Raw genomic sequence first — 22,744 nt, forward strand, 5'->3', positions numbered from 1 at the left:
TGTATCATTGCATTCACATTAAAATTTGTAATTTCGAATATACAGGGTACTGCAACAGTGCGTTTTTTAATTCTTTTTATTTCATTTTTGGGATCACCTTAGGCTACTTAGTATAGGCGCTAATTATGGCTACTTTGTCATGGGCAGTCTGCAAGAGTCCTTGCCAAAATGTATTTTAAATGCAACATTCGTTTAGAAATCTTTTAAACAAAACCAGCGCCGATCCGAGGATATTTTAGCAATGGAGCGAGATCCAATTTTGGTGCCCCCTGTCAATCCCTAATATATTAAGTACCTATGTATAATGTATCGTCTAAGCAAAAATACAACATCTTTCTCATATATTCCTATTTATCTTCTTCCTATTTTTTTTTAGAGTTTTGATATTACTTAGGGTAAGAATAGGGACTTCATAATAATTAAAAGATGACAACTAGGGATTCAAAATACATTTTTATTAACACAAAGTAACAACAAAAATTACAAATAATAACGTAACTTAATTTTAAGTAAATCTCTGCTTTCGAACTTTTGAACTTGCAAATTTTTCTATGATTTCCTTATAAGATAATATCTGAGCAATGTCATTCTCAAAAGCTAAGTCAGAAAGTTTGTTTTCTGCTAAAGTTGACCTTAAATACGTTTTGATCAACTTAAGCTTACTAAAGCTACGTTCAACTTTGGCCAGTATTACTGGAATTGTAATAAATATACGTAGAGCTGTCCAAACGTTGGGGAAGGTATCCTGCCAGCTATTTAAAGCTATGGTCTGAAAAACTGCTTTTGGATGAATCTTATCATCATCTAAAAATCTCCCTAAATACAAGATTTCGTTTGCAAGTTCCAATCCCGAAATATCGCAGTGTTGGTCATGTTTTAATATTTTTTCTAAATTATGGCAGGATTTTTTTAAATTTTCATCTGTGTTTTTTAGATTATACGTAAATGACCAAGTTGTGCTCATTGCAGTAAATTGCGTAAACCGTAACTCTATTGAGTTTATAGCAGTGTCTATCATGGAATAAAAAACATTTATTTTAAATAATGTTTCAGGGTCGTTTGGCGACTCATCTTTATGTTCATACCAAAACAGGGTTTTTTTCTTCTGGAACGCACTGTTTCAAACACCGTATTTATGTCGGCTTCTTCAGCTATATCTTTAGCTACAATGATAGCCTTTCCTAACCTATCAGTTCGAAATTCTTCTAGGAAACATAAACATTTTTGTATCATGGTTGTGGCTTCTAAAAGGTCTACATGCTCTGCTTGCATAGACTTGCTGACAAGATTAACATGAAATAAAATGTCATACCAATTTATTAATGAGAGTAAAAACTTAAACTTCTCTAGATTTTCGGCCAGCGATTTGACTTCTGAGCTTGCTATTGCATCATTTGACACTGAATAAGCTTCTTTCAGGGCATTTTTTATTTCCGCATATTGATATCGCACTGCTTTCAAACTGCTGATTCTGCTTTCCCATCTCGTCTCACATACCTTTTTTAGAGTTAAGTTCTTTACATGATTTGAAATAACTTCCCACCTCTTTGTTGAATTAGAAAAAAAAAAACAAACAAGCGTTGAAAGATGCCAAATAAGGATTCTGATTTTACTGAAGATTTATCCGTAAGGTTTAAACTATGGCAGCCACAAGGATAAAAAAACGCCCTGGGAAAATGTTTAGATATGCGACTATGGACTCCTTTGTGTTGTCCTACCATATTAGCCCCGTTGTCGTAACCTTGTCCTTTGCAATCGTTCATATCAATGTCGTATTTACCAAGAATTTCTCTGCGCTAGAATCTGTCTTAGGTTTATAAGCAAAAAAGCATTCACGAACACAAAGTTCATCAAGATCAAAGAATCTAAAAGTAACACTCATTTGTCCAATGTGACTTATATCAGGTGTGCAATCTAAAATAATTGCAAAATATTTGGCCTTTTTAATTTTTGATACGATCTGCTCTTTAACTTTATAGTTCCCAATAAATGTATTATTTCATTTTGTATACTTTTACTAAAATAATACTGATTGGTCTCCTTTTGCATTACCCGTCTTAAATGCTCTCTCATTATTGAATCAAAACTCCCAATAATTGAACTAAACCGAGAAAGTTGCCATTTCTTGGAGTATTTAATTTATCACTATTTCCACGAAATGATAAGTTATGTTCAGCTAAAAAAAGTGTAATAACCACCATTCTTTTCAGAACAGAAGCCCATCTAGATTCTTCATTTTTGAGTAACATTTGAAGGTCTTTATCAATTCCAAAACACGTCTTTAATCTTATGTTTCGAGCCACGTAGTCATAGCTAACTGGTGGTCGTCTGAGTTTTCATGTGCTCTTAGTACTGGGGATATGTGTGACCAATCATCAAAGCTAACCTTACCAAGTTTAGAAAGCTCAGACCGGGCAAATAGGTAGCAGTAAAAGCAATAAATCTTTTTTGTAGAGTTTGAGTATATCAACCACTTTCGATCATAAACTTCACCATTTGACATGACCCGTTGAAAGTGAATATTAGAAAAATGACTCCCTCTTTCATTGCGTGGATATTGTTTATCTGTCAGTTTACCGTTGTGTGGTCCTTTTAATATAATAAAGTCTATTATTTTTGATGAACAAGGCAACGGCCATTGAGCGATATCTTCTGATATTTCTGTATTTGGGGATGATTCGGTTGTTACTGCCGCAGGTGATGGAGGAGCATCATGAGAATCTCAATCTTGAACATTTGGGACACTTTCAGAAATTGCTGATATGGAGCTTTCTTTTGATTGGCTTAAACAAGATTTTGCTCCAATTTTAATATATTTAGCAAGGTAATTAGCGCTTTTTTCTTCATCAGCTTCTCTCTGTTGTTTTCGCTTGAGATCTTGATACCCCGATAATTGTTTAGGCGATTGCGTCATTTTAACTGACTTTGTTTTTTTTTTTTTTTTTTTTTTGATCTCCGATCGATAACTAGAAAAAATTAAAATAAAATCAAGATTTTTAACATTTCATAAATGACAATAATTCTGTAGGGTCATTTTAGAACTTTAAAATGTCGTTCGTTAAAAAGTCAAATGGTAAATCTCGAATGACGTAGGGTGTTTACATAAAAAATAAACCAAAAAAATTAGGCAAATTTTAAAAAATGCATACATGGCACTGGTGAAATTTGAACATTAAATTTAAAAAAAAAATGTTCTATGTATATCCATTAAGTATCTATTAAATTTCAATAAATTATTAATTATCTAAAGCTATTTTATTGATTATTATTGGAATAATAATCAATAAAATAGCTCACAAAATCCACAAAAAACAAACATATTTTTTTAATTTTCGCGTAATAAATCGCGTGTCGGGCGATAAAATAAGGTAATTAATTAAAAGAGTGTACTTACAATCAAAAACACTAAACTTCTGCTCTAATCTCTAATTAATGACACAAAAGGACCAAAAACTACGTGCGCAATCCAATCTCTGTTTTGCTATTATGCAATAAAATTAACGAAATTACCGGCGTGTGCGGACCTGTTAGATGAGGGTTTGTCTAGGATTGGTCGAAATTCAAAAGGCGACAATAGCGGCTACGAACATTGTTGCCGATACAAAACTTGCATAAAACATATCTTGTTTTTTGATAATGGGGTGTAAAAATTTTAAAGTTTTTGATAGCTGTTCCCATGTTTTTTTTTAATAAAATTTATCGGCAATCAAAAAATGGGATTTTTCTGAAAAAAAAGTCGACTTTTTTTGGGAAAAGTTCGGCGCCCCGCCTGATTCGGCGCCTGAAGCGGCCGCTCAGTTCGCCCTATAGTACTGAAAAGCCCCTGAACAAAACTTCCTTTAGAAACAAAGTTACGGAAATTCAAATAGCTAAATACTTAGTTAATAAAAACAAAAAAAAATTATTGTCATCAAAATTGTCACACAAAGATGTCAAAAATTTTTTTAGAAAAATAGTTGAAATATTTTGTTTGGCAACAAAAAATACTATTAAAATATCTATTTTGTTTAGAATGAAGATTTCCTGGTTCTTATTACAAAATTTAATATCTACAGATAATTATCGAAAATATTTTAAAAACAACTAAAGATAGCTAATATGTTTACATAATAAAAAATGTTTATTTATTGATTCTTCATTAAATGCATAAAAAAATATAGGATGTTCCATTTGAAAAAAGTGAGAAATGAAGCTTTGAAATTCGTAAAAATTGAATGATAACCACGAACACACTGGATATAACAGAAAGAAACCATTTAAGTCAAAGTAATCCTTCATTTTTCTAGAATCCGATTTTAACCTAATCTTGACATTAAATTAACATTTCTGATGTCAAGATAAAATTAAGTGATGTAGTGATTTTTTAATTTTTTTTGTAGAAAAAATATTGCAGTCAAACTGTGCTCTGTTGCAGAACCGTATAATTTATTTTTTGAAACCTCTAAAGTGATTTTCATCAATTACTATTAACCATTTAATTTAAACATACAATATCATCTCATATAAACAGTGATTTTAAATGTAACATTTTCTTATAAAGGTTCATTGGCTATTAATACTCTGATATGAACATTTGACTGGGGCTCAAAGGATTATTGTCACACTTGATATGGCAATATCAGCAGAATTTTCCGGCTATTACGTCTACTGATCTTGGTATTGACATAGAGGCTATTAAATTTAACTCTCCAATAAACATTCATTCGCTGTGTCAAATCAATTGTGTAAAATTTTCTATTTTTATCCTTTGAATTAAATAATAAATAGCGTAACTTTGTAACTTTTTGACATAAGAATGAAATATTTTCATAAAGTGTTATACATCATTTTAAAGGAAAAAAAAATCTTGTTAATTTAGCAAAAAAACAAAATGGCTGCCATAAGAAAAAAAGAAGTTGAGGATGGAATCTCAGAACCTAAACGTCGAAAATAAAAACTGAATTCAGGTATGTGTAGTTTTTAGCAAGTTGTCCTAATAATGTTTTTACAGATTTCAAAATCGGGAAAAGATAAAATCGTTCTAAAAGTGGCACTAAATTGGTAACTAAATGCCCTACAACGTTCCCCATTTAACCAATTTTCTATCTCTTATAGTTTCCAAGATACCCATACATGTACACCCAATTTGGGTCACACTGTATATATGTATACATATATTATTTTTAATTTGTTAATATATATATATAAATTTCATCCATATATATATATGAAATTTAAATTAACAAATTGTATTATTAGATTAGATATTAATGACGAAACCAGCTGTTATTTATGCATATTATTTGGAAAACAATGAATATACTCATACTCATATATTACTAAAATTAAATTGTTACATACATATTTATATTATACAAAAATTTATATGTTTACTATTGTAATTATATTAGGTACCTAATAACTATAATACTAAGAGTTTAACAATAAAAACTAACTGGATAAATATTCAAATAAAATATAGTTATGCACCATTTGCTCAAACTCATAACAAAACTTAATTATAAATATTATAAATATAACTATTACACAGAAATGTTCGAGAGTTTCTAGATTTTAATCTGGGAACAACAAAGTAAATTTGATTTAACAATGAGCTACAGTCGATTTTATAATTAACTAACTTATATAAAAAGACCACGGCCGCTACCACACGGCGGTCGGCTAAGGCTTTCATGTTAAAACGTGCAAGCATTATAACTTGACATGTTCCTCTTGCTGGATAAACACCATCGGTCTTTTACATTAAATATTTTAAAAATCTACGCTGAATTGACTCAATTTTATCAATCTCCGCATGATATACTAGATGCCATATAATTGAAGCGTACTCAAGCTTGGAGCGAACAAATGAGCAATATAAGAACTGCACCACCCTAACTTCATCAAAATTGCGACAATTTCTAATTATAAAACCCAGAGATCTGGATGCTGCTATAACTGTATTATAGATATGATTTTTAAAGTTGAAATTTTGGTCAAAAGTAACACCCAAATCTTTAATTTCAAGACACCTAGTCAAAGGAAATTTTGTATTTCATAATTATGCTTAATAAAATTTTTGTTTCTACAAAGACCTGAAAACACTTTGACACATTAAGAAAAAGTCTGTTATTCCGACACCAGTCATATATATTATTTAGTTCAGATTGAAGAGGATGGCAATCAGATATGGTTTCTATTTTTCTATAAATTTTTAAATCGTCTGCAAAAATCAGTTTAAGACATAAAATAGTCAGTGCAAGGTCATTGATAAACAACAAAAAAAGAAGCGGTCCCAAGTTTGCACCCTGTGGGACACCAGATCTTACGATGTATTGATTGGAGCGAAAACCATTGATTTCGACAAACTGCATTCGGTCTAGAAGGTACGAAGAAAATAATTTTAATACATTTTCAGAGCAACCCAGATACGAGGCATGTCCAGAAAATAAGTGTACTAAATTTTTATAGGTTATAAATTTTTTTATTTGAACAAAAAAAATATCTGTTTACATTAGTACATATCTAAACTGTTTTTCGACATAGTCACCATTCGTCTCAATGCAGGTGGTGTACCGGGGTATCAGTTTTTTGATGCCCTCCTCGAAGTAGTTTCTCGCCAATCCCTTCGTCCACTTCTCCACCTCCTCCTTCACCTCCTGGTCGGTTGAAAACTTTTTTCCACCCATGTGCAGCTTCAGGGAGGTAAAGAGGTAGTAATCTGACGGTGCTAGGTCAGGGGAATGCGCAGGATGGTCCAGGACATCCCATTTAAACGAGGCGAGCAGGTTTTTCGTGGCGTTAGCTGCGTGTGGTCTGGCATTGTCGTGCAGCAGGCAGACTCCCTTTGTCAGCATGCCTCTCCTCTTGTTCTGAATTGCCTTCCGTAATTTTCTTAGGGTCTGACAGTATCTTGCAGCGTTGATGGTCTCCCCTTGAGGCAAATATTCAATAAGAATTATGCCTTGACAGTCCCAAAACACGGATGCCATGATTTTCTTGGATGAAATTGTCGTTTTGAACTTTTTGGCAGAGGGTGAAGAGGTGTGACGCCATTGTTGAGACTGCCTTTTGGTTTCTGGTGTGTAGTGGGCAACCCAAGTTTCATCTCCAGTAACGATGGAGCGGAGAAATTCATCGCCATGCAGTGTGTAGCGTCTCAAAAACTCTTGCCCGGCCTCAACTCTATTCAATTTGTGTTGGTCTGTCAGCTGTTTTGGGACCCACCTCGCCGACAGTTTCCGATATCCGAGGGTTTCTGTGATGATTTCGTGTACCAGAGATCTCGAGATTTGTGGAAACATTGCAGAAAGTTCATCCACGGTCAATCTGCGATCGTCACGGATCGCATTTTCGATTTTTTCCAAAATTTCTTCAGTCACAATTGAAGGCCTTCCGCTCCTCTGATCATCATGCACAGATCTACGACCATTTTTAAACTCGCGACACCACTTGAACACACTTGTACGATTCATAGCTTTATCACCATATGCAGTTTGTACCTCATTACAAACCTCAACCGGAGTTAATCCCTTCCAAACGAGATAACGGATAACGCCGCGTATTTCACACTTGGCGGGAGATTGGATTGACATTTCTCACTAAACGTGTTGCTGCGTCTATAGTTCTCAACGTACTGACCTCGAAGCGGTCTTGTTGTGGAGAAGAGAAATCACGCTATGCGGCAGTGCAGCCAACATGTGGAAAAACAATTCCCTACCGCCGTGACAGGCTCAGTACACTTACTTTCTGGACATGCCTCGTATTAAAGTTTTATCAAAAAAATAGTGATATCTACTTGATCGAAAAAATTCCTTCTGAAAATCTATGTACAGAACATCCACTTGACTTCTGTTGTTTAGGGCTTGACATATGTATTCGGAAAGACAACATAAATTAGTGATACATGATCTTCGTTCCATAAAACCATGTTGATCGGGCGATATTAGTGTACTTACTTGTGCGTGTAATTGTTTGTATATGCAAATTTCAAAAAGCTTAGAAAAATTGCATAGAATTGATATCGGTCTATAGTTTCTAAGTTCTGACTTGTCGCCCTTTTTAAAAACTGGAATAACTCGCGCGATCTTCCAACAAGACGGAAACGAACCTGAATGGATAAGTTAAAAATGTGAGCTAATGGTTTCGCTAAAGGTGTAACGCAGTCTTTAACTAAAAAGCTTGCAATAGAATCGGTACCACATGTTAATCTGTTTTTGAGTTTTTTGGATGCTTCGATTATATATTTCTTGTTGATTTAATACAGAGCTTAGTAAGTAGCAACGAAGAAATAAAAAATCTAGTAAGGGAGCAGAAGACTGATGAGATCGCCGAAGAAAGAAGCTATTGGAGGATTTATTAAAAGTTAAAGAGGAAAACAAAGTCTTTTCACGGTCTTGAAGAGGGCAAGGACGAAATCTCCGACCTTGGTACTTGTTTGGATATTATTAACAGCAAATTAGGAGTTAAATGCCGATTTTCTGACGTAAGAAATTTCTTTCGTTTAGGTCAACCCTCAGCTCAAAAGCATCGAGCAGCTTCATTAGAGGTGGTGAACTACTTTTTGAAAAAACAGATTCTTAAGAATTCTAAGAAATTAAAGGGGACACAAATTTATATAAATCACGATCGCACCGATCAGGAATAAGCCGAACATAAACTTCTTTATAGACACTTAAAAATAGCGAAAGAAAACAACAAGGATGCATACATTAGGAATAAAGTGGTATTCATAAACGGACAAAGCAGGACCCCGGAAGACCTGAAAAAGGAAGAAGCTACACAGCTATCACGTTTTGAGTTTCAACGACCACCACCGTATCCGACTCCTAAACGAAAAACTTCTAGTAGCGATAGCAAGAATCCTAATCATCCCCTAAAAAGAAGTGGAAGTGTGAGTAGTAATAAATGTAATAAGGTGTCAGATAAAAATTAGATACTTACTTCTGATTGATTAAGAAATTTTTTTGGGTAGGTTTAGGGTAGATTTTTAAAGTATTTTAAGTATTCTAAATGCTTTAAGTGTTTAAGTATTTTGGTCTATTGTCGTATTTTTTTTTATTCTCACTAAGGTTTTCTATTGAAATGTTTCTTGTTGTTTCTCATACTAACATACGTTCCTTACATGCTAACTTTGCAAGTTTTAAGGATTATGTTTTTGATGTTGATTCGGACATTGTTGGGGTGACAGAAACTTGGTTGCACCCATGTATAGATAATTCAGATATTTGTGTTGAAGGCTACAATATTTCTAGATGTGATCGGCTGGGCAGACGTGGTGGAGTGGCCTTCTACATAAAATCTAATATTTCTTTTGAAATTGTGAGTACGTTATCACTTGATTTTATTGAGTGTATTTGGATTAGGATTAAGTCACGTAATGATAATGCTGTTATAGGAAATGTCTACAGACCTCCAAATTCCAATATAGACCAATTCTATTTGCATTTAGAGGATATTTTGGCTAACTTATATACTCTATCTGAGAACATTGTATGTACTGGTGATTTTAACATTGATTTTCTAAAATTTTTAGATAATACTAAACGCTTAGAGCCAATAATGGACACATTTGGCCTTACCCAAGTAATAAATGAACCAACTCATATAAACCCTGCTTCAGTATCCTTAATTGATTTAATATTTACAAACATTGAATGCATACAAGAGGCCGGAGTACACAATGTACATCTTTCTGATCATTTTCCCGTGTTTCTAAAATTTAAATTTCAAATTGAAGAGTAGCATCCAGTGGTATTTACTTTTCGTTTTTTAAATAAAATAAATCTTAATAATTTTCAATACGATCTCGAATCATTGCCATGGGCACATATTTATGAGTTGCGTGATATCAACGAAAAAGTGGAATTTTTCACTGCAACCATGCTAGCTCTTTTTGACAGACATGCACCTATAAAACCTTTAAACGCAATCGTAACTACAAATACGCTCCCTGGATAACTGAAAATATAAGGCTTCTTCAGAAATTACGAAATAGAGCGTTAGGTAACTTTAAAACTTCAAGACAACCAGCGGCCTATGATTATTATAAGCAGTTGCGCAATTTCACGACGGCAGCGATTCGTAATGAGAAAAAAGCCTTTTTACGAACAAAATTTAATTCCAATTTATCAAGTAGGGAAACCTGGGCAGAACTGAAAAAACTTAATGTTGTTAAAAATAGACAAAAGAACATTGCTTCAGAATTATGTGATGTAAACATAATTAATAATTTTTTTACCTCGAACTGTACTAATCCGTATCAAGCAAATCAGAATTTGCTGCAGTTTTGTGATAATAATTTAGTTAAAAATTTTGAACATGCTTTTCAATTGCAAGAAATAACCAAAATCGAGTTAATAAGAATTATTCTTTCCATAAAAAGTAAAGCTTATGGTTGTGATGGGCTTAATATTATATTAATTCAGATTTGTTGTCCATTTATTCTCCCCTTTGTGCTTCACATAATAAACGAATGTTTGAAAAATTCAGTATTTCCAAATATGTGGAAACACGCCTTAGTCACGCCTTTGGCCAAAATAGCTCAACCAAAGGAACTTAAAGATCTCCGATCAATAAGCATTCTTCCCGTTCTTTCCAAAATTCTCGAAAAAGTTGCAAATAATCAAGCTCGAGTATTTTTGAACAGTCATGAAATTTTGCCACTCAAACAATTAGGGTTTCCTCAAGGATATAGCTGTGCTACGGCTATGGCTGACGTGACAGATGACATTTTCCGAGCGAGAGATCAAGGGGAGTTTACTGCTTTAATTTTACTTGACTACACAAAGGCATTCGACTTAATTAATCATAGGATTTTATTATCAATTTTAAGTTATATAGGATTTTCAAGAGATGCAATAACATTTTTTAAATCATTTTTGGGTAATCGCAGCCAGCAGATCGTTTTGAATGGTATAAAATCTAACTCAGTACCTTTATCAGTAGGTGTTCCTCAGGGAAGTATCCTGGGGCCATTGTTGTACGCAATTTATACATGTCGATTTAAAGACCATTTAAAATTCGACGACAAAAAAGGACAACACCCAACTCTATCTTCACTTTCACCCAAATAATACAGAAATTGCCAATAGAAATATAAATTTGGATTTAAAAAGTATAATAGAAATCTCAAAGTGTCACGATCTAAAGATAAACCCTTCAAAATCATCCATTACTGTATTCGGAGGAGATAAAAATAATAGATTGAGAGTTAGCAACGAGCTTAACATACAAATTAACATCGTCACCATTCCATTAACTAACACGTCCAAATCATTGGGACTTGTTATTGTCGGTTTCATGAGCATGTCACAGAAAAGCTCCTAAAAGCCTATGGTGCTCTTAAACTTATTTATAATCAAAGAAAATTTTTAAATCAAAAATTAAAAAAACAACTATGTGACTCCTTAGTGCTATCCAACTTTAACCACTGTGATACAGTATATGGTCCATGTTTGGATCAGTTTGATTCTCGTAGAATTCAGAAAGTACAAAATGGGTGCCTTCGCCTTATTTTTGGGATACGCCGCAGAAATCGGATCTCTCATAAGCTTATAGATATCGGCTGGCTTACAGTGGCGAAGCGACTGAGCAGACAAGGTAGACACTGTCTACCCAAAATTATCCAGTTATTTCTCATTAATTTATTATGTAATTATTTCATGTAATTGTTGAATTCAAATTTAAAAAAAAAACACAGAATGTAGTCGCTCTCCTTAATATTATTATATAGTATCTAAACGGCTATAATATCTATCTATCTATAATATCTAAGGCGCGCCCCGCCTGATGCACCAATTAAAATAAAAATGCAGGGCTGACACCCAATTAATGTATATGAGCCCCAGGAAGACACATTGATATTTGTTTTCCGAAATTTGGAGCATCTAATCGAACCATATCGTATTCAGCCTATTACGTATGCAAAATTTACTCGCGGGAAAGACATTTGAGCTTTTGTCTATCGAAGTCGACCAGCTATTTTATTATGCTCTTGAGGGTTATTGTTTATGGACACGCTTGATCTGGTCGGCCGCAATACATCTTCAGTTTTGTTTTTTGATGAATCTGCATTTGGCATTTGGTGCGGGCGCGTGCTATTGTAATTTAATAATTCGTATTTTTATTTTTGGGTTTTTAGTGGATATTTTAGGGGTTATTTATGAACGACTGTTTGATATTGGCAATTGTATTTTAGTTGTGTTTTTATTTGTCTTTAATTAATTTTAAAATAATGGATATTATGGACTTATAAGTTACGGTTATACCTATGTTGTGGTTTTTTGTAAGTAGTATTTATTTTTTTCTTTTTTATATCACTACATATTTTTCTCTTTGAGTTAATATTCCATGCGCTTTCATTCTCTATTTCATTAAAGTGAATAATATTGAATACAAATTTTTTTCTAATTAACAATTTTTATTGTTTGTCTACCCGAAAGAAAAGTTCACGCTTCGCCACTGCTGGCTTAATATGTATAACCGCAAACTACACTTCATTTCGTTGGGCTACAAGGTAATAAAATTTAAATCTCCCCAATACTTGTATGATAGAGCAGATTTTAGAATTAACAACAATAATCGTAACTTACGCAATTTACATTTTCTTACTATTCATCGACACAGAAAAGAACTTTTTAAACGAAGCTTTTCATATAATTTGGCTTCCAGTATGAATTCCTTAAAGATTACATCATTTGATCTGGCCTATTCTACTTTTCAAAGAAAAACTAGAGACATTCTGTTTTTACGTCAGTAAATAAAGTTGGTCTTTTATTTTGATTTAGATTTTTTGTGTGATGTCGCTGAATGTGTTTTTGTATTTTTAAGTTTCAACTGTTATGATCTGTAATTTGAAATATTGGTACTGGTGGTGAAATTTTTTTAATGTTATATTTTTTACATTTTTTTAGAGAGCGCCTAAACAGTATTCTGGTCTGCGTACCAGAATACTGACGTAACACGGCCTTTTAGTTTTCATAGACATTGTGTATTTCTAAATTTTTATATTGTATTCTGTACTTGTTTATGAAAAGTAATAAATTTTGTTTATTATTATTATTATTATTATTATTATTATATCGGACTCTTGAACAGGATTAATTAAGACTGTGTTTTGATTATGCAGTAAAGTATGAGGAACAAAGTTGCTTTCATCTGAATCAATGAAAACGCTCTGGAAGAAATTAGCAAAAGCCCCGACTATTGACTTGGGATCCGAGAACTCATTAGTGCCATCTTTCACCACACCTGGTACTCTGGAGTCGCCCTTCTTCATCTGTTTGTATGTCCAAAACTAAGAACTGTCAGCGTGGATATTATTTTGTAATTGACGTAAATAATTTAAAAATGTACTATCAAGTAGTGTTGTAGAGATACTGCAAGAGGATTGAGATTCCTCGGTGAGCATATTAATGTTCCAAAAGTTGACAGAAAAGTAATACTTTGTGTTATGTTCGAGTTTTTGTCTGACTATAAGACGATTGAATTTGCAATTGCAGACGCCCATTGGCTTAGAGCAAATTTGACAGGTAATAAGCCACATTCCAAATCTGATTTTACACATAATAGACAAAAATGAATGAAAACTAAATAGAAAAAACCTACTTGCTTAATGCATAGATCGTTGCAATAAGCAAAAAAGTGCGACTAACTAAAGTTCCTACATTAATATAAATCAATCAATAAGTGAACGAGAATAAAACAAATCCGACCACTAACAAACACGACGATTATTTGGGTCAAGCGGAGCCACAAAGAAGAAAATGAGCCTTTACGTATATAAAAATCGTTTTCGTTATCGATCGCCACGAGCAACCGGCCTCTCTGCACAATACTTAAACGAGCTTTTGTCCTCGTTTAATTGGATAAAAATACACACATACCGTTTTGCCAGTGAGTTGCCTTTTATTTTGCTTATCCAATTTAAAGCCGTCTGCAGAAGAATTGAAGATTTAAATGTAAAAGGTCGCAGAATGGATATACGTGTATGAAAGCGGGCTGAGCCATTTGCGTTACGTGAATACGAGATCGGAATAAAATTATTCGTTTATGGAATATGAGTCTATATGAAATAGCCCCTGAATAATAATCATAATTAATAAGCTGCATGTGTAATTGCAAAGAACTCAAAAAATTGGTTTTAACGTGTTTATTAATTTTGGCTACACTTTTAACAATATAACTTTAACAATACAAAGCTACAACTTATTACAATCAAATATAATTTATCGGACAAACCTCGCGATACTTAAAAGACAGAATTAGAGAACACAAAAATTACCAATATATGACATAGTTTCGACTTTGAAAGTGTACCGATTCTCGACCAACAAACAAACTACAAAAAAAGAATTATTTCAGAAATGATTCACATTAAAAAAAAATTCTGTTAATAAGAGGACCGATATTACCTTACTTTTGCCTATTTTAATATACTAGACCAACTAAAACAAATATCGACGTTGCGAAAACTCCTCTATGCAGCTATCTATATAAGACAACAACTATCTATTGATAAGAAGTGTGAATTTTTATTTTAAGTTGCGGATTCTTTTACATAAATTTGTATATACAGGGTGAAACAAAAAAAAAAAGATATGACGTTATCAGTCATTATAAGAGCGTAGCTCTTATGGTGGGACGCTTCTTTTTTGGAGTTTTCGCACGACCTCGGGACTCGGCGGACAAAAGTGCCTATAATTTTTGTTCTAATTAAGGTAGAAAAGTGATTTTTACCTTTTCATAATCTAGATATATGAGGCTACAACTCTATCAACTACAATTTTTCATTTGTTTTTTTAGTTGGGAAGGGAAAGCTTTAGAACTCAAAAATTTTTTTTGTTCGATTTTTTCCGCGTGCTTCGATACAGGTCGCAACGGTTGTTTGAATTTTATGAAATTTAACGGGTCGATTAGATCTCATCTCTAGATGGACTGTATACTTTTTGGTAATTCTCAGCACACGGGAAGTATTTTTTTTAACGCTCAAAGTTTTAAACATTTGTGATATTCTAGCCCCTCTGACGGTTTAACGGTATCTTTTCGGAAATAGTGACTCACAGAAGATGTGTGCGCCTCATCGAGAGCTACAATTTTTATTTAGGACTTTTTTTGAAAAAAATTTTTTTTTTAGGAGAAAAATCAAAAAAACCCAAAAAAATTGTTTTTTTTAACTTTTTTCTCTGTAAAATTTTTATGGTACAAAATTTTAAAAAATGTCATTTGGATTAATTAAACCTGCGTCCTTTCCGAATAAAACGGTGTATTAAGTTTAACGCTATCGTTTATACAGGGTGAGCAGTGTTCATTTGAAAATACCCTTTTTTACGCTTTTTTTTTTCAAATATTAATAACTTTTTAGTGGAGGCACTTAGAGGTTTCATTCAATTGGAGCATTTAAAGAACCTTTTAAAACCAATTTTTTGACACACTACAATCACTACAATCATCTACGTAAAGCAGTTTTTGCTCTACACTATTTTTTGACTTTGACGCCTAATACCGCAATGGCTATGCCACCTACGAAGACCATTTTTGCCCTCAAACACGCGGAATTTATCTGGCTATAATCCACTAAATACCGTTTTGTTTCGAATATTACCATTTTCCAAGAAAATGCAATTTTCCATGAAAGGTCACAAAATATGGGTCAGCTGAATATTGGTACCCCACCGGGCCCGATGATCAGGGTATAAAAACTAATGTGGTCTAGCACCCAACAAGTGCGCGTCTCCATGACAGCGAAACCGGCGATTTTCGCCCGTTTCCACTTAAAATAAGACCCTTTTTCTAATCGAAATTTAACTACTAAAACCAATTGGAATCGGTCCAGAATTAATGTTAAACTGTTCCTAAGGCTTTATACTATTTTTCCATATACAAATCATAAGGTGAAAACCTTTTTTTATACTCGAAATCATCGTCTGAAAATGGTCGATTTTGACGTCTATGTGCGATTTTAATGCCGAGTTTTACGGCGGTTTTGACAGCATGACGTCGACGTGGATGAATTGGCTCGGACTTGCTTCCTAATTTCATTGATAAAATGCTTAAAATAGCTCAAAACTTCCTGAAATTGGTACGGAATTATTCAAGAGACTCTGGAGAATCCGAATATGTGCATATCTTTTACCAAATCGGGTTCTTTTAGCCGTGATAATTCGGCAACGTTTGACGTTTTAGCATTTTCCGTGTAATATTATAATATTCATCCGACACAGTGTCTATGCAAGGCATTTTGCTAGACAAAAATTACAACACAGTGGGTCCTAATGATAAAAAAAAAACTAATCGGGATTTAATGGGTATTATTATTTTATGTGGTAATTTTTTTTTTTACTTTTTTGGTATTTGCCCAATTTGAATGAAATTTGGTATTTGGGTTTGGTTTAGGGTATTATTATAAATTTTTTACAAATTTTTAAAATATTGGGTTTTACGGTCACGTAGGACTACCAAAACTTTTTTCCTATGGGTCCGATTTGATTGAAATTTGGTATTTGTGGTTTATTTAGGAAATAATTATTGATTATTAACAAATTTTTAAAATATTGAATTTTGGGGTCACGTGCCTATCAAAACTTTTTTTCTATGGGTCCGATTTGATTGAAGTTTGGTATTCGGGGTTCATTTAGGAAATAATTATTAATTTTTAGCAAATTTTTTAAGTATTGGCTTTTAAAGTCACGTGACAATTAAAACTTTATTTCTATGGGTCTGATTTCAGTAAAACTGCAGTCATATTATATATTAAAGCATACTTAATTTCGAGCGGAGCTCTTATCACATCATGATTCATGATACCCCAAAAACCGTGTCTCAAAGCTTGTAAGACATATAACGCGGTGAGTAGCGTTGTCGCAGCAACTGCTCAACAATTTTCAATGGTTATTTCGACTTGAATTGTATTTAAAAAACTTTCTACTGAACAAAATTAAGAAAAATTTCTACTGGTCTCAACTGATCAAAGTACGAGCGAAGCTCGTACTTGTTTTTTTAAATGGAATGCTATATTTTTTATTGCATTTATGAAATATAGGCGAAATTTCAAGCAAGTTTCGTATAACACACCTTATCTCAAAACTTAACTGTTTCCGAAATATTTACATTTAAATAACAAGAAAACAAATAAGTACGTCTATTTACAAATTAAGGTAAAATTGAGGATAAAAATAATGTTATAAACACTGCCAATTGTTTCTATTTCCATGGTTGCACTTGTAAAGGATCTCCATTTTCGAATGTCACTGTCAGTTCCAAAAATTAATAGTTTTTATCAGAATAAATTATGGCTAATTTAACGGAAACCCAACGAATTGAAATTTTGATGATGCTAGGGTACGGGGATCGAGTGCGCACGCAAAAAGAAGTGAACTAAGTCAACTGTTTAATGCCAAATACCCAAACCAGCCTATTTCTCAGTCAACAGTTAGTAGAATAGAGCACAAATTCATAAGTTCAGGTCATGTTAGGATTTTGCCAAGATCAGGTCGTCCAAAAATTTCTGAAGAAACAAAATTAAACGTTCTGCTCTCCGTCAAAGAAAACCCAAACAATGCAACTTCACAAATTTCAGTTGATAATAATATAGCCGGAACGTCAGTAAGACGCATCTTAAAAGCAAATGAATACCACCCCCTTATAAAATTAGACTAATACACGAATTAAATGAGGACGGTCCTGATCGAAGAAACCAATTTTGTGAGCAAATGATGAACATTTGCAATAATAACCGTCAGTTTGTGTTACGAGTTTTGTTTTCGGATAAAGCAATTTTTTGTTTAAACGGTGTCGTAAATCGGCAAAATTGTCGGTCCCGTAAAACGGGGTGAGATTGATTTTGGGGGGCTAGTTTGATACCTACTTCCCTAGCGCGTATCATTACCGTTACAACTTCCCCCACTTATTTCTAAGCGTTCCGCCGGAAGAATTTGTTAGTACGTAAACTAACCCACGCGAGGTCACGTCCGCCATACCTAATAAGTAATAAATATCTTGTGTTTGGCCATTTTTATTGAAGTCACTTTTCTGATGTAAAATTGTGTACTGTATAACTTCGAGTACCCAAAGGTGAGTATTGCAACTGTATTAATTTTGTGCTAATTGCATGATAGGATCATTATTTCTACACGTAAAATCATAGATATTTCTTTCATAGATTTTAAGGTTATTTTGAAATTCGGCGATACGCGTCGTGGGGCGACATTGATAGGTATCAAACTCGCCCCGCTTTTAAAAAACTTTATCCATTGACCGGACTAACGATCATTTATTGGTCTTTTCAGATGGTTCGAAAGTACGAGCGCAAGCCAGGCACCCGGAACTATAGAAATTATACCAATGAACAATTAAATGAAGACATTGGAGAAATATGTAACGATGAGCTTTCTATAAAAAAGGCCTCAGAGCGATATAAAATACCATATGGGACTCTATACAATAGGTATCATGGCAAACACATAAAAAGTACTGGCGGCCAGCCTGTTTTCACAATGCTTGAAGAAAGAGCTATACTTAATTCAGCTCTAAAATGCGCAGATTGGGGCTTTCCCCTTGATCTCTTAGAAATAAGGATGCTTACAAAAAAGTATCTTGATGGAAGGGGAAAAAAGGTATACCAATTTTATAAATAATCTTCCTGGAAAAGATTGGGCTGTAAGTTTATTGGAACGCCATAAAGATCAAGTATCGCAACGTGTCGCCGGAAATATAAAAAAAGCCCGAGCGAAAGTTTCCAGAGAAACACTGTCAACTTATTTTGTTAATTTGGAAGAAACTTTAAACAATGTTCCTCCCAGTAATATATTCAATTTTGATGAAACAAATGTTGGTGACGACCCCGGAAGTAAGAAGCTTATTTATAGAAGAGGAGTCAAATATCCCGAAAATGTCATCAATTATTCAAAGGGCTGCACATCTATAATGATTTGTGGATCTGCTGATGGAACTCTTCTTCCACCGTACGTTATATATAAAAGTGAACATCTGTATAATACCTGGAAGGAAGGAGGAGTAAGCGGATATCCGTGCTGCACCAAAGCATGTTGCTCGCAAGGCTGTCGGTTTAACAGAACTTCATACGGTAACATTCGAAGATTGGTTTTCCTCGTCATTTCTTCCATATGCCAAACGTTTGGAGGGCAGGAAAGTGCTTATTGGCGACATCTTGGCATCCCATTTCAATGATCGTGTTCTAACCAAGTGTGAGGAAAACAATATAACATTCGTCTGCTTAGTACCAAATTCTACGCATATTTGCCAACCTCTCGATGTGGCATTTTTCAAACCATTCAAGGTAGCGTGGCGAAATGTTTTAGCAGCCTATAAACTTAAAAATCATAATTCTACCGGAATTGCCAAAGAGGTTTTTCCGTCTTTATTAAAATCTGCAATAGAAAAAATGGACATGGTTAAGTCTCCGAGTAAAGACAAACCTGGAGGTCAAGAAGCTGGTGTAAAAAGGAATGTTATAAACGGTTTTTATGCCACTGGTATATTTCCTAAGAACCGTTATAAAGTTTTGGACAAAATTCCAGATTTAGATCATAATCCAGATCAAGAAATCAACGATACACTAGGTGAGCTATTGCGAGAAAAAAGGTATGGAACTAATGATAATACGGAAAGGATTAGACAAAAAAGACAAAGACTCAATGTTATACCGGGAAAAAATGTAAGCACGAGAGCCTCAGAAGAAACAAGCGACAGTGAAGATAAAGAGAGGGAAGAGGTTGTTGATAAAAGTTTACAGGAAATAGAGTATATACAACCTGATAAAGATTTGTTGAAGCCCAAAACATTCGTTCTTGTCAAGTTTTTTGCTGGGAAAAGAAAGTCAACGTGCTTCAAATATGTCTGTAAGATTTTAACGCAATTTTCAGATACTGAAGTCAATGTAGTTGGTTTTAAGTCTACAAATCTCGAACGATCTAAATTTAAGTTAGTGAAAAATGATCTTAGTACAATCCCCAACGCTGATATAATAGCAGTTATATCATACCCTGTTAGGCTTGATGGCAACGAATATGAAAATCCCGCTACAGTGGATGTTAAAGAGCTGTAATTTTTATTTTAAGTTACCTAGTAAATTACTATTTTGTTAACATTATTTTATAAAAATAAATTACCTATACGAACTTACTTATTAAAATATTGTTATGTTCATTTGTTTTTTATAACTAACTATAAGATAACTATAAGAACCTATTACTAATTTTGTTTGGTTTTCATGCTTTTAAATAAATAAATATCATTTAAATAAAAATTGTTGCGATGGTATCAATCCTTACCCCATATATCAATTTCGCCCCATCGATAAGACGTTTCATACAGAAAAATCTAGTGAGCCAAATCGAAAACGGGGCGAGATTGACTTATTCCGTTCGAAGACACTTAGTCTAACGCAATTTCAAAGGGGGTATCAAACTCGCCCCATTCCGTGGGTGGGATTGATACGACTTAGTATAATTATTTTTGTTGAATTGGAAAATTTTTATCCCAAAAAATATTTGTAGAACTATCAATTTCGCCCCGTTTTACGGTTCTGGTCAGTGTCAAATTCACACTGGGCAACTGAGGCTCATACACAGTACCGGAAATCTATTAATGTTTGGGCTGGTATCGTGGAAAATAAAGTAATAGGGCCATACTTATTCGAAGAAAACTTAACAAGACAACGCTATTTGAATTTTCTTCAAGAAGATCTTATCCCTGCTTTGGCTGCCCTATACCCAGACGAACAAGACCAGACAGTGTTCCCAGGAAGATGGATAGGACGAAGAGGGCCAATAGAGTGGCCGGCCAGGTCACCAGACCTAAATCCTTGCGACTATTTTCTATGGAGGTACCTGAAAAGTAAAGTTTATATTGAGAAGCCAAACAACGTAGAAGATTTGAAAAATAGAATTAGATATGAAATTAGACGTATATCACCCGAAATAATTGATAGTGTTTTACATGAGTTTGCAAACCGTCTTGTCTTCTGCCAAGAAGTAAATGGGGATCAGTTTGAACACTTGATACATTAATAAGAGTTTTCACAGTTTATAACATTTAATCCTCCATTTTATCTTAATTTGTAAATAGACGTACTTACTTTCTTTCTTGTTATTTAAATGTAAATATTTCGGAAACAGTTGAGTTTTGAGATAAGGTGTGTTATACGAAACTTGCTTGGAATTTCGCCTGTATTTCATAAATGCAATAAAAAAATATAGCATTCCATTTAAAAAAATGACCGATGACGTAATTTTTTGTTGTTCCACCCTGTATCCAAAAATTTATGTGAAATAATGCGCAACTCAAAATAAAAATTGACGGGTTCGAGCGTTTTCTCAAAAAATCATGTCTCTAATTTTTATCGAATTTATGCGGAACTTTAGGCGATCAATGTGTATCCATGTATTGTCTAATGTCACGTACCTAAAGCTTTCTGTATAAATGTTCATTTTAATTATTTTTTTTGACTTATTCCAAGTCAAACATATTGAATTGTAAGTATTTTTGTTTTCTCTTGTTTGTATCATAAGTGTGTGTCTAACGTTGGTTGTATTAATATTAGGAAAATCAGTTTTATTTATTTTAATTTCAATTATAATTAACTGTTAACTGTACAAACACTTTTTTTTATTATCTTAATTATTATTATTGTATTTTTACGCGTGAAGATGCAAATATATTTTGCAAAACGTCGTAAATAGGCTTGGACTTTATTTTATTGATCTCTAGACCCAACAAAATTCCAAACGATATAATTTAAATATCATCACGTTCGTAGGATAATTAAGTAAAATTTCAGTTTTAATCGTTCATTTATTAGATGTTTTTATATTATAGGTGATAGCGAAACCATGGGTATTGTCGCCGGACACAAACACGGGGGACCTGACCAAATTGTGCAACCATAAGCGGAAAATTATGGCTATGGCTTCTTCGTTAGCGTGTAAACCACCCGACCTCGAGGACAAAATGAGGAAAGGTAGGATTACTCTAATCTCTTTAATCTGAGTGTGTATTTATTTGATCGGGCATTTTTATAACGGTTCCAGTGTAAAATCGTAAGGGTGGCGCTTCAAGCGGTATTTTTTGTTGAAAATAGGATCAGAGAAGATTAATGTTTCAACGCTGTAATTTTGCTTATAAAAAAATATTTAAATGAAGAAACATCTGAAATTGTAACTAATGTAAGACTGTATCAGGTAAATATCTTTTTCAAGCTTAAGTGTATCTTATTTACTGATTGTATTAAAATATGCACTTAAATTTAGGATGGGGTATATTGAAATTATCAATTAATTTAAGATGGGCAAAAAAGTAAACTGTAATTATATCGTCTTTACTATTAGAGATAGAACCTTACGATTTTCACGAATGAGTCCTGGATAAATTAGAAAAAAAGTAAAAGTGCTATAATTAAATAAAGGTGCTATTTTTAGTTTAGTAGCGTAGTTGAAAAAAAAAGTTAATTTTTACGGAAATATAACCCAAACTCAAAAATCTACAATAGTCATGAAAAAAAAAAGAAAACATACTCACTGACATAAGATGTAAATTCTCGACTTTAGTATCACCCAACCATTATTCAGCAGGTGTACATTCATGAGGATATTTATGGAAATATTATATACCGTACGTCAACGGTTTAATAGCCTTTCGATACCAGACTTAAAACGAGATGTCTTAAAAGTCGCCAAATTTGAGGATATAAATAATTTATAGCCTCCAATTTGTCTAATTTTACACGTATGAGTAATATGTATCTCGA

General features: G+C 33.4%; 1 protein-coding gene across 3 annotated transcripts in view; it reads left to right on the top strand.

Moving 5' to 3' along the window:
* The window catches only part of LOC126744869 (uncharacterized), a 539,903-nt gene that overhangs the window by 319,409 nt on the left and 197,750 nt on the right, over window positions 1-22,744 (top strand). For 2 of the 3 annotated variants that reach the window (XM_050452434.1, XM_050452435.1), the window contains exon 4: window positions 21,817-21,958. In XM_050452434.1, the coding sequence (XP_050308391.1) occupies window positions 21,817-21,958 (142 nt within the window). Of the gene's footprint in view, window positions 1-4,760; window positions 4,947-21,816; window positions 21,959-22,744 lie in introns of those variants that run through there. The other variant, XM_050452436.1, reaches the window with a different exon arrangement.

Source organism: Anthonomus grandis, chromosome 15 (genome assembly GCF_022605725.1).
Source record: "Anthonomus grandis grandis chromosome 15, icAntGran1.3, whole genome shotgun sequence".
NCBI classification, from domain to species: Eukaryota; Metazoa; Arthropoda; class Insecta; order Coleoptera; family Curculionidae; genus Anthonomus; species Anthonomus grandis.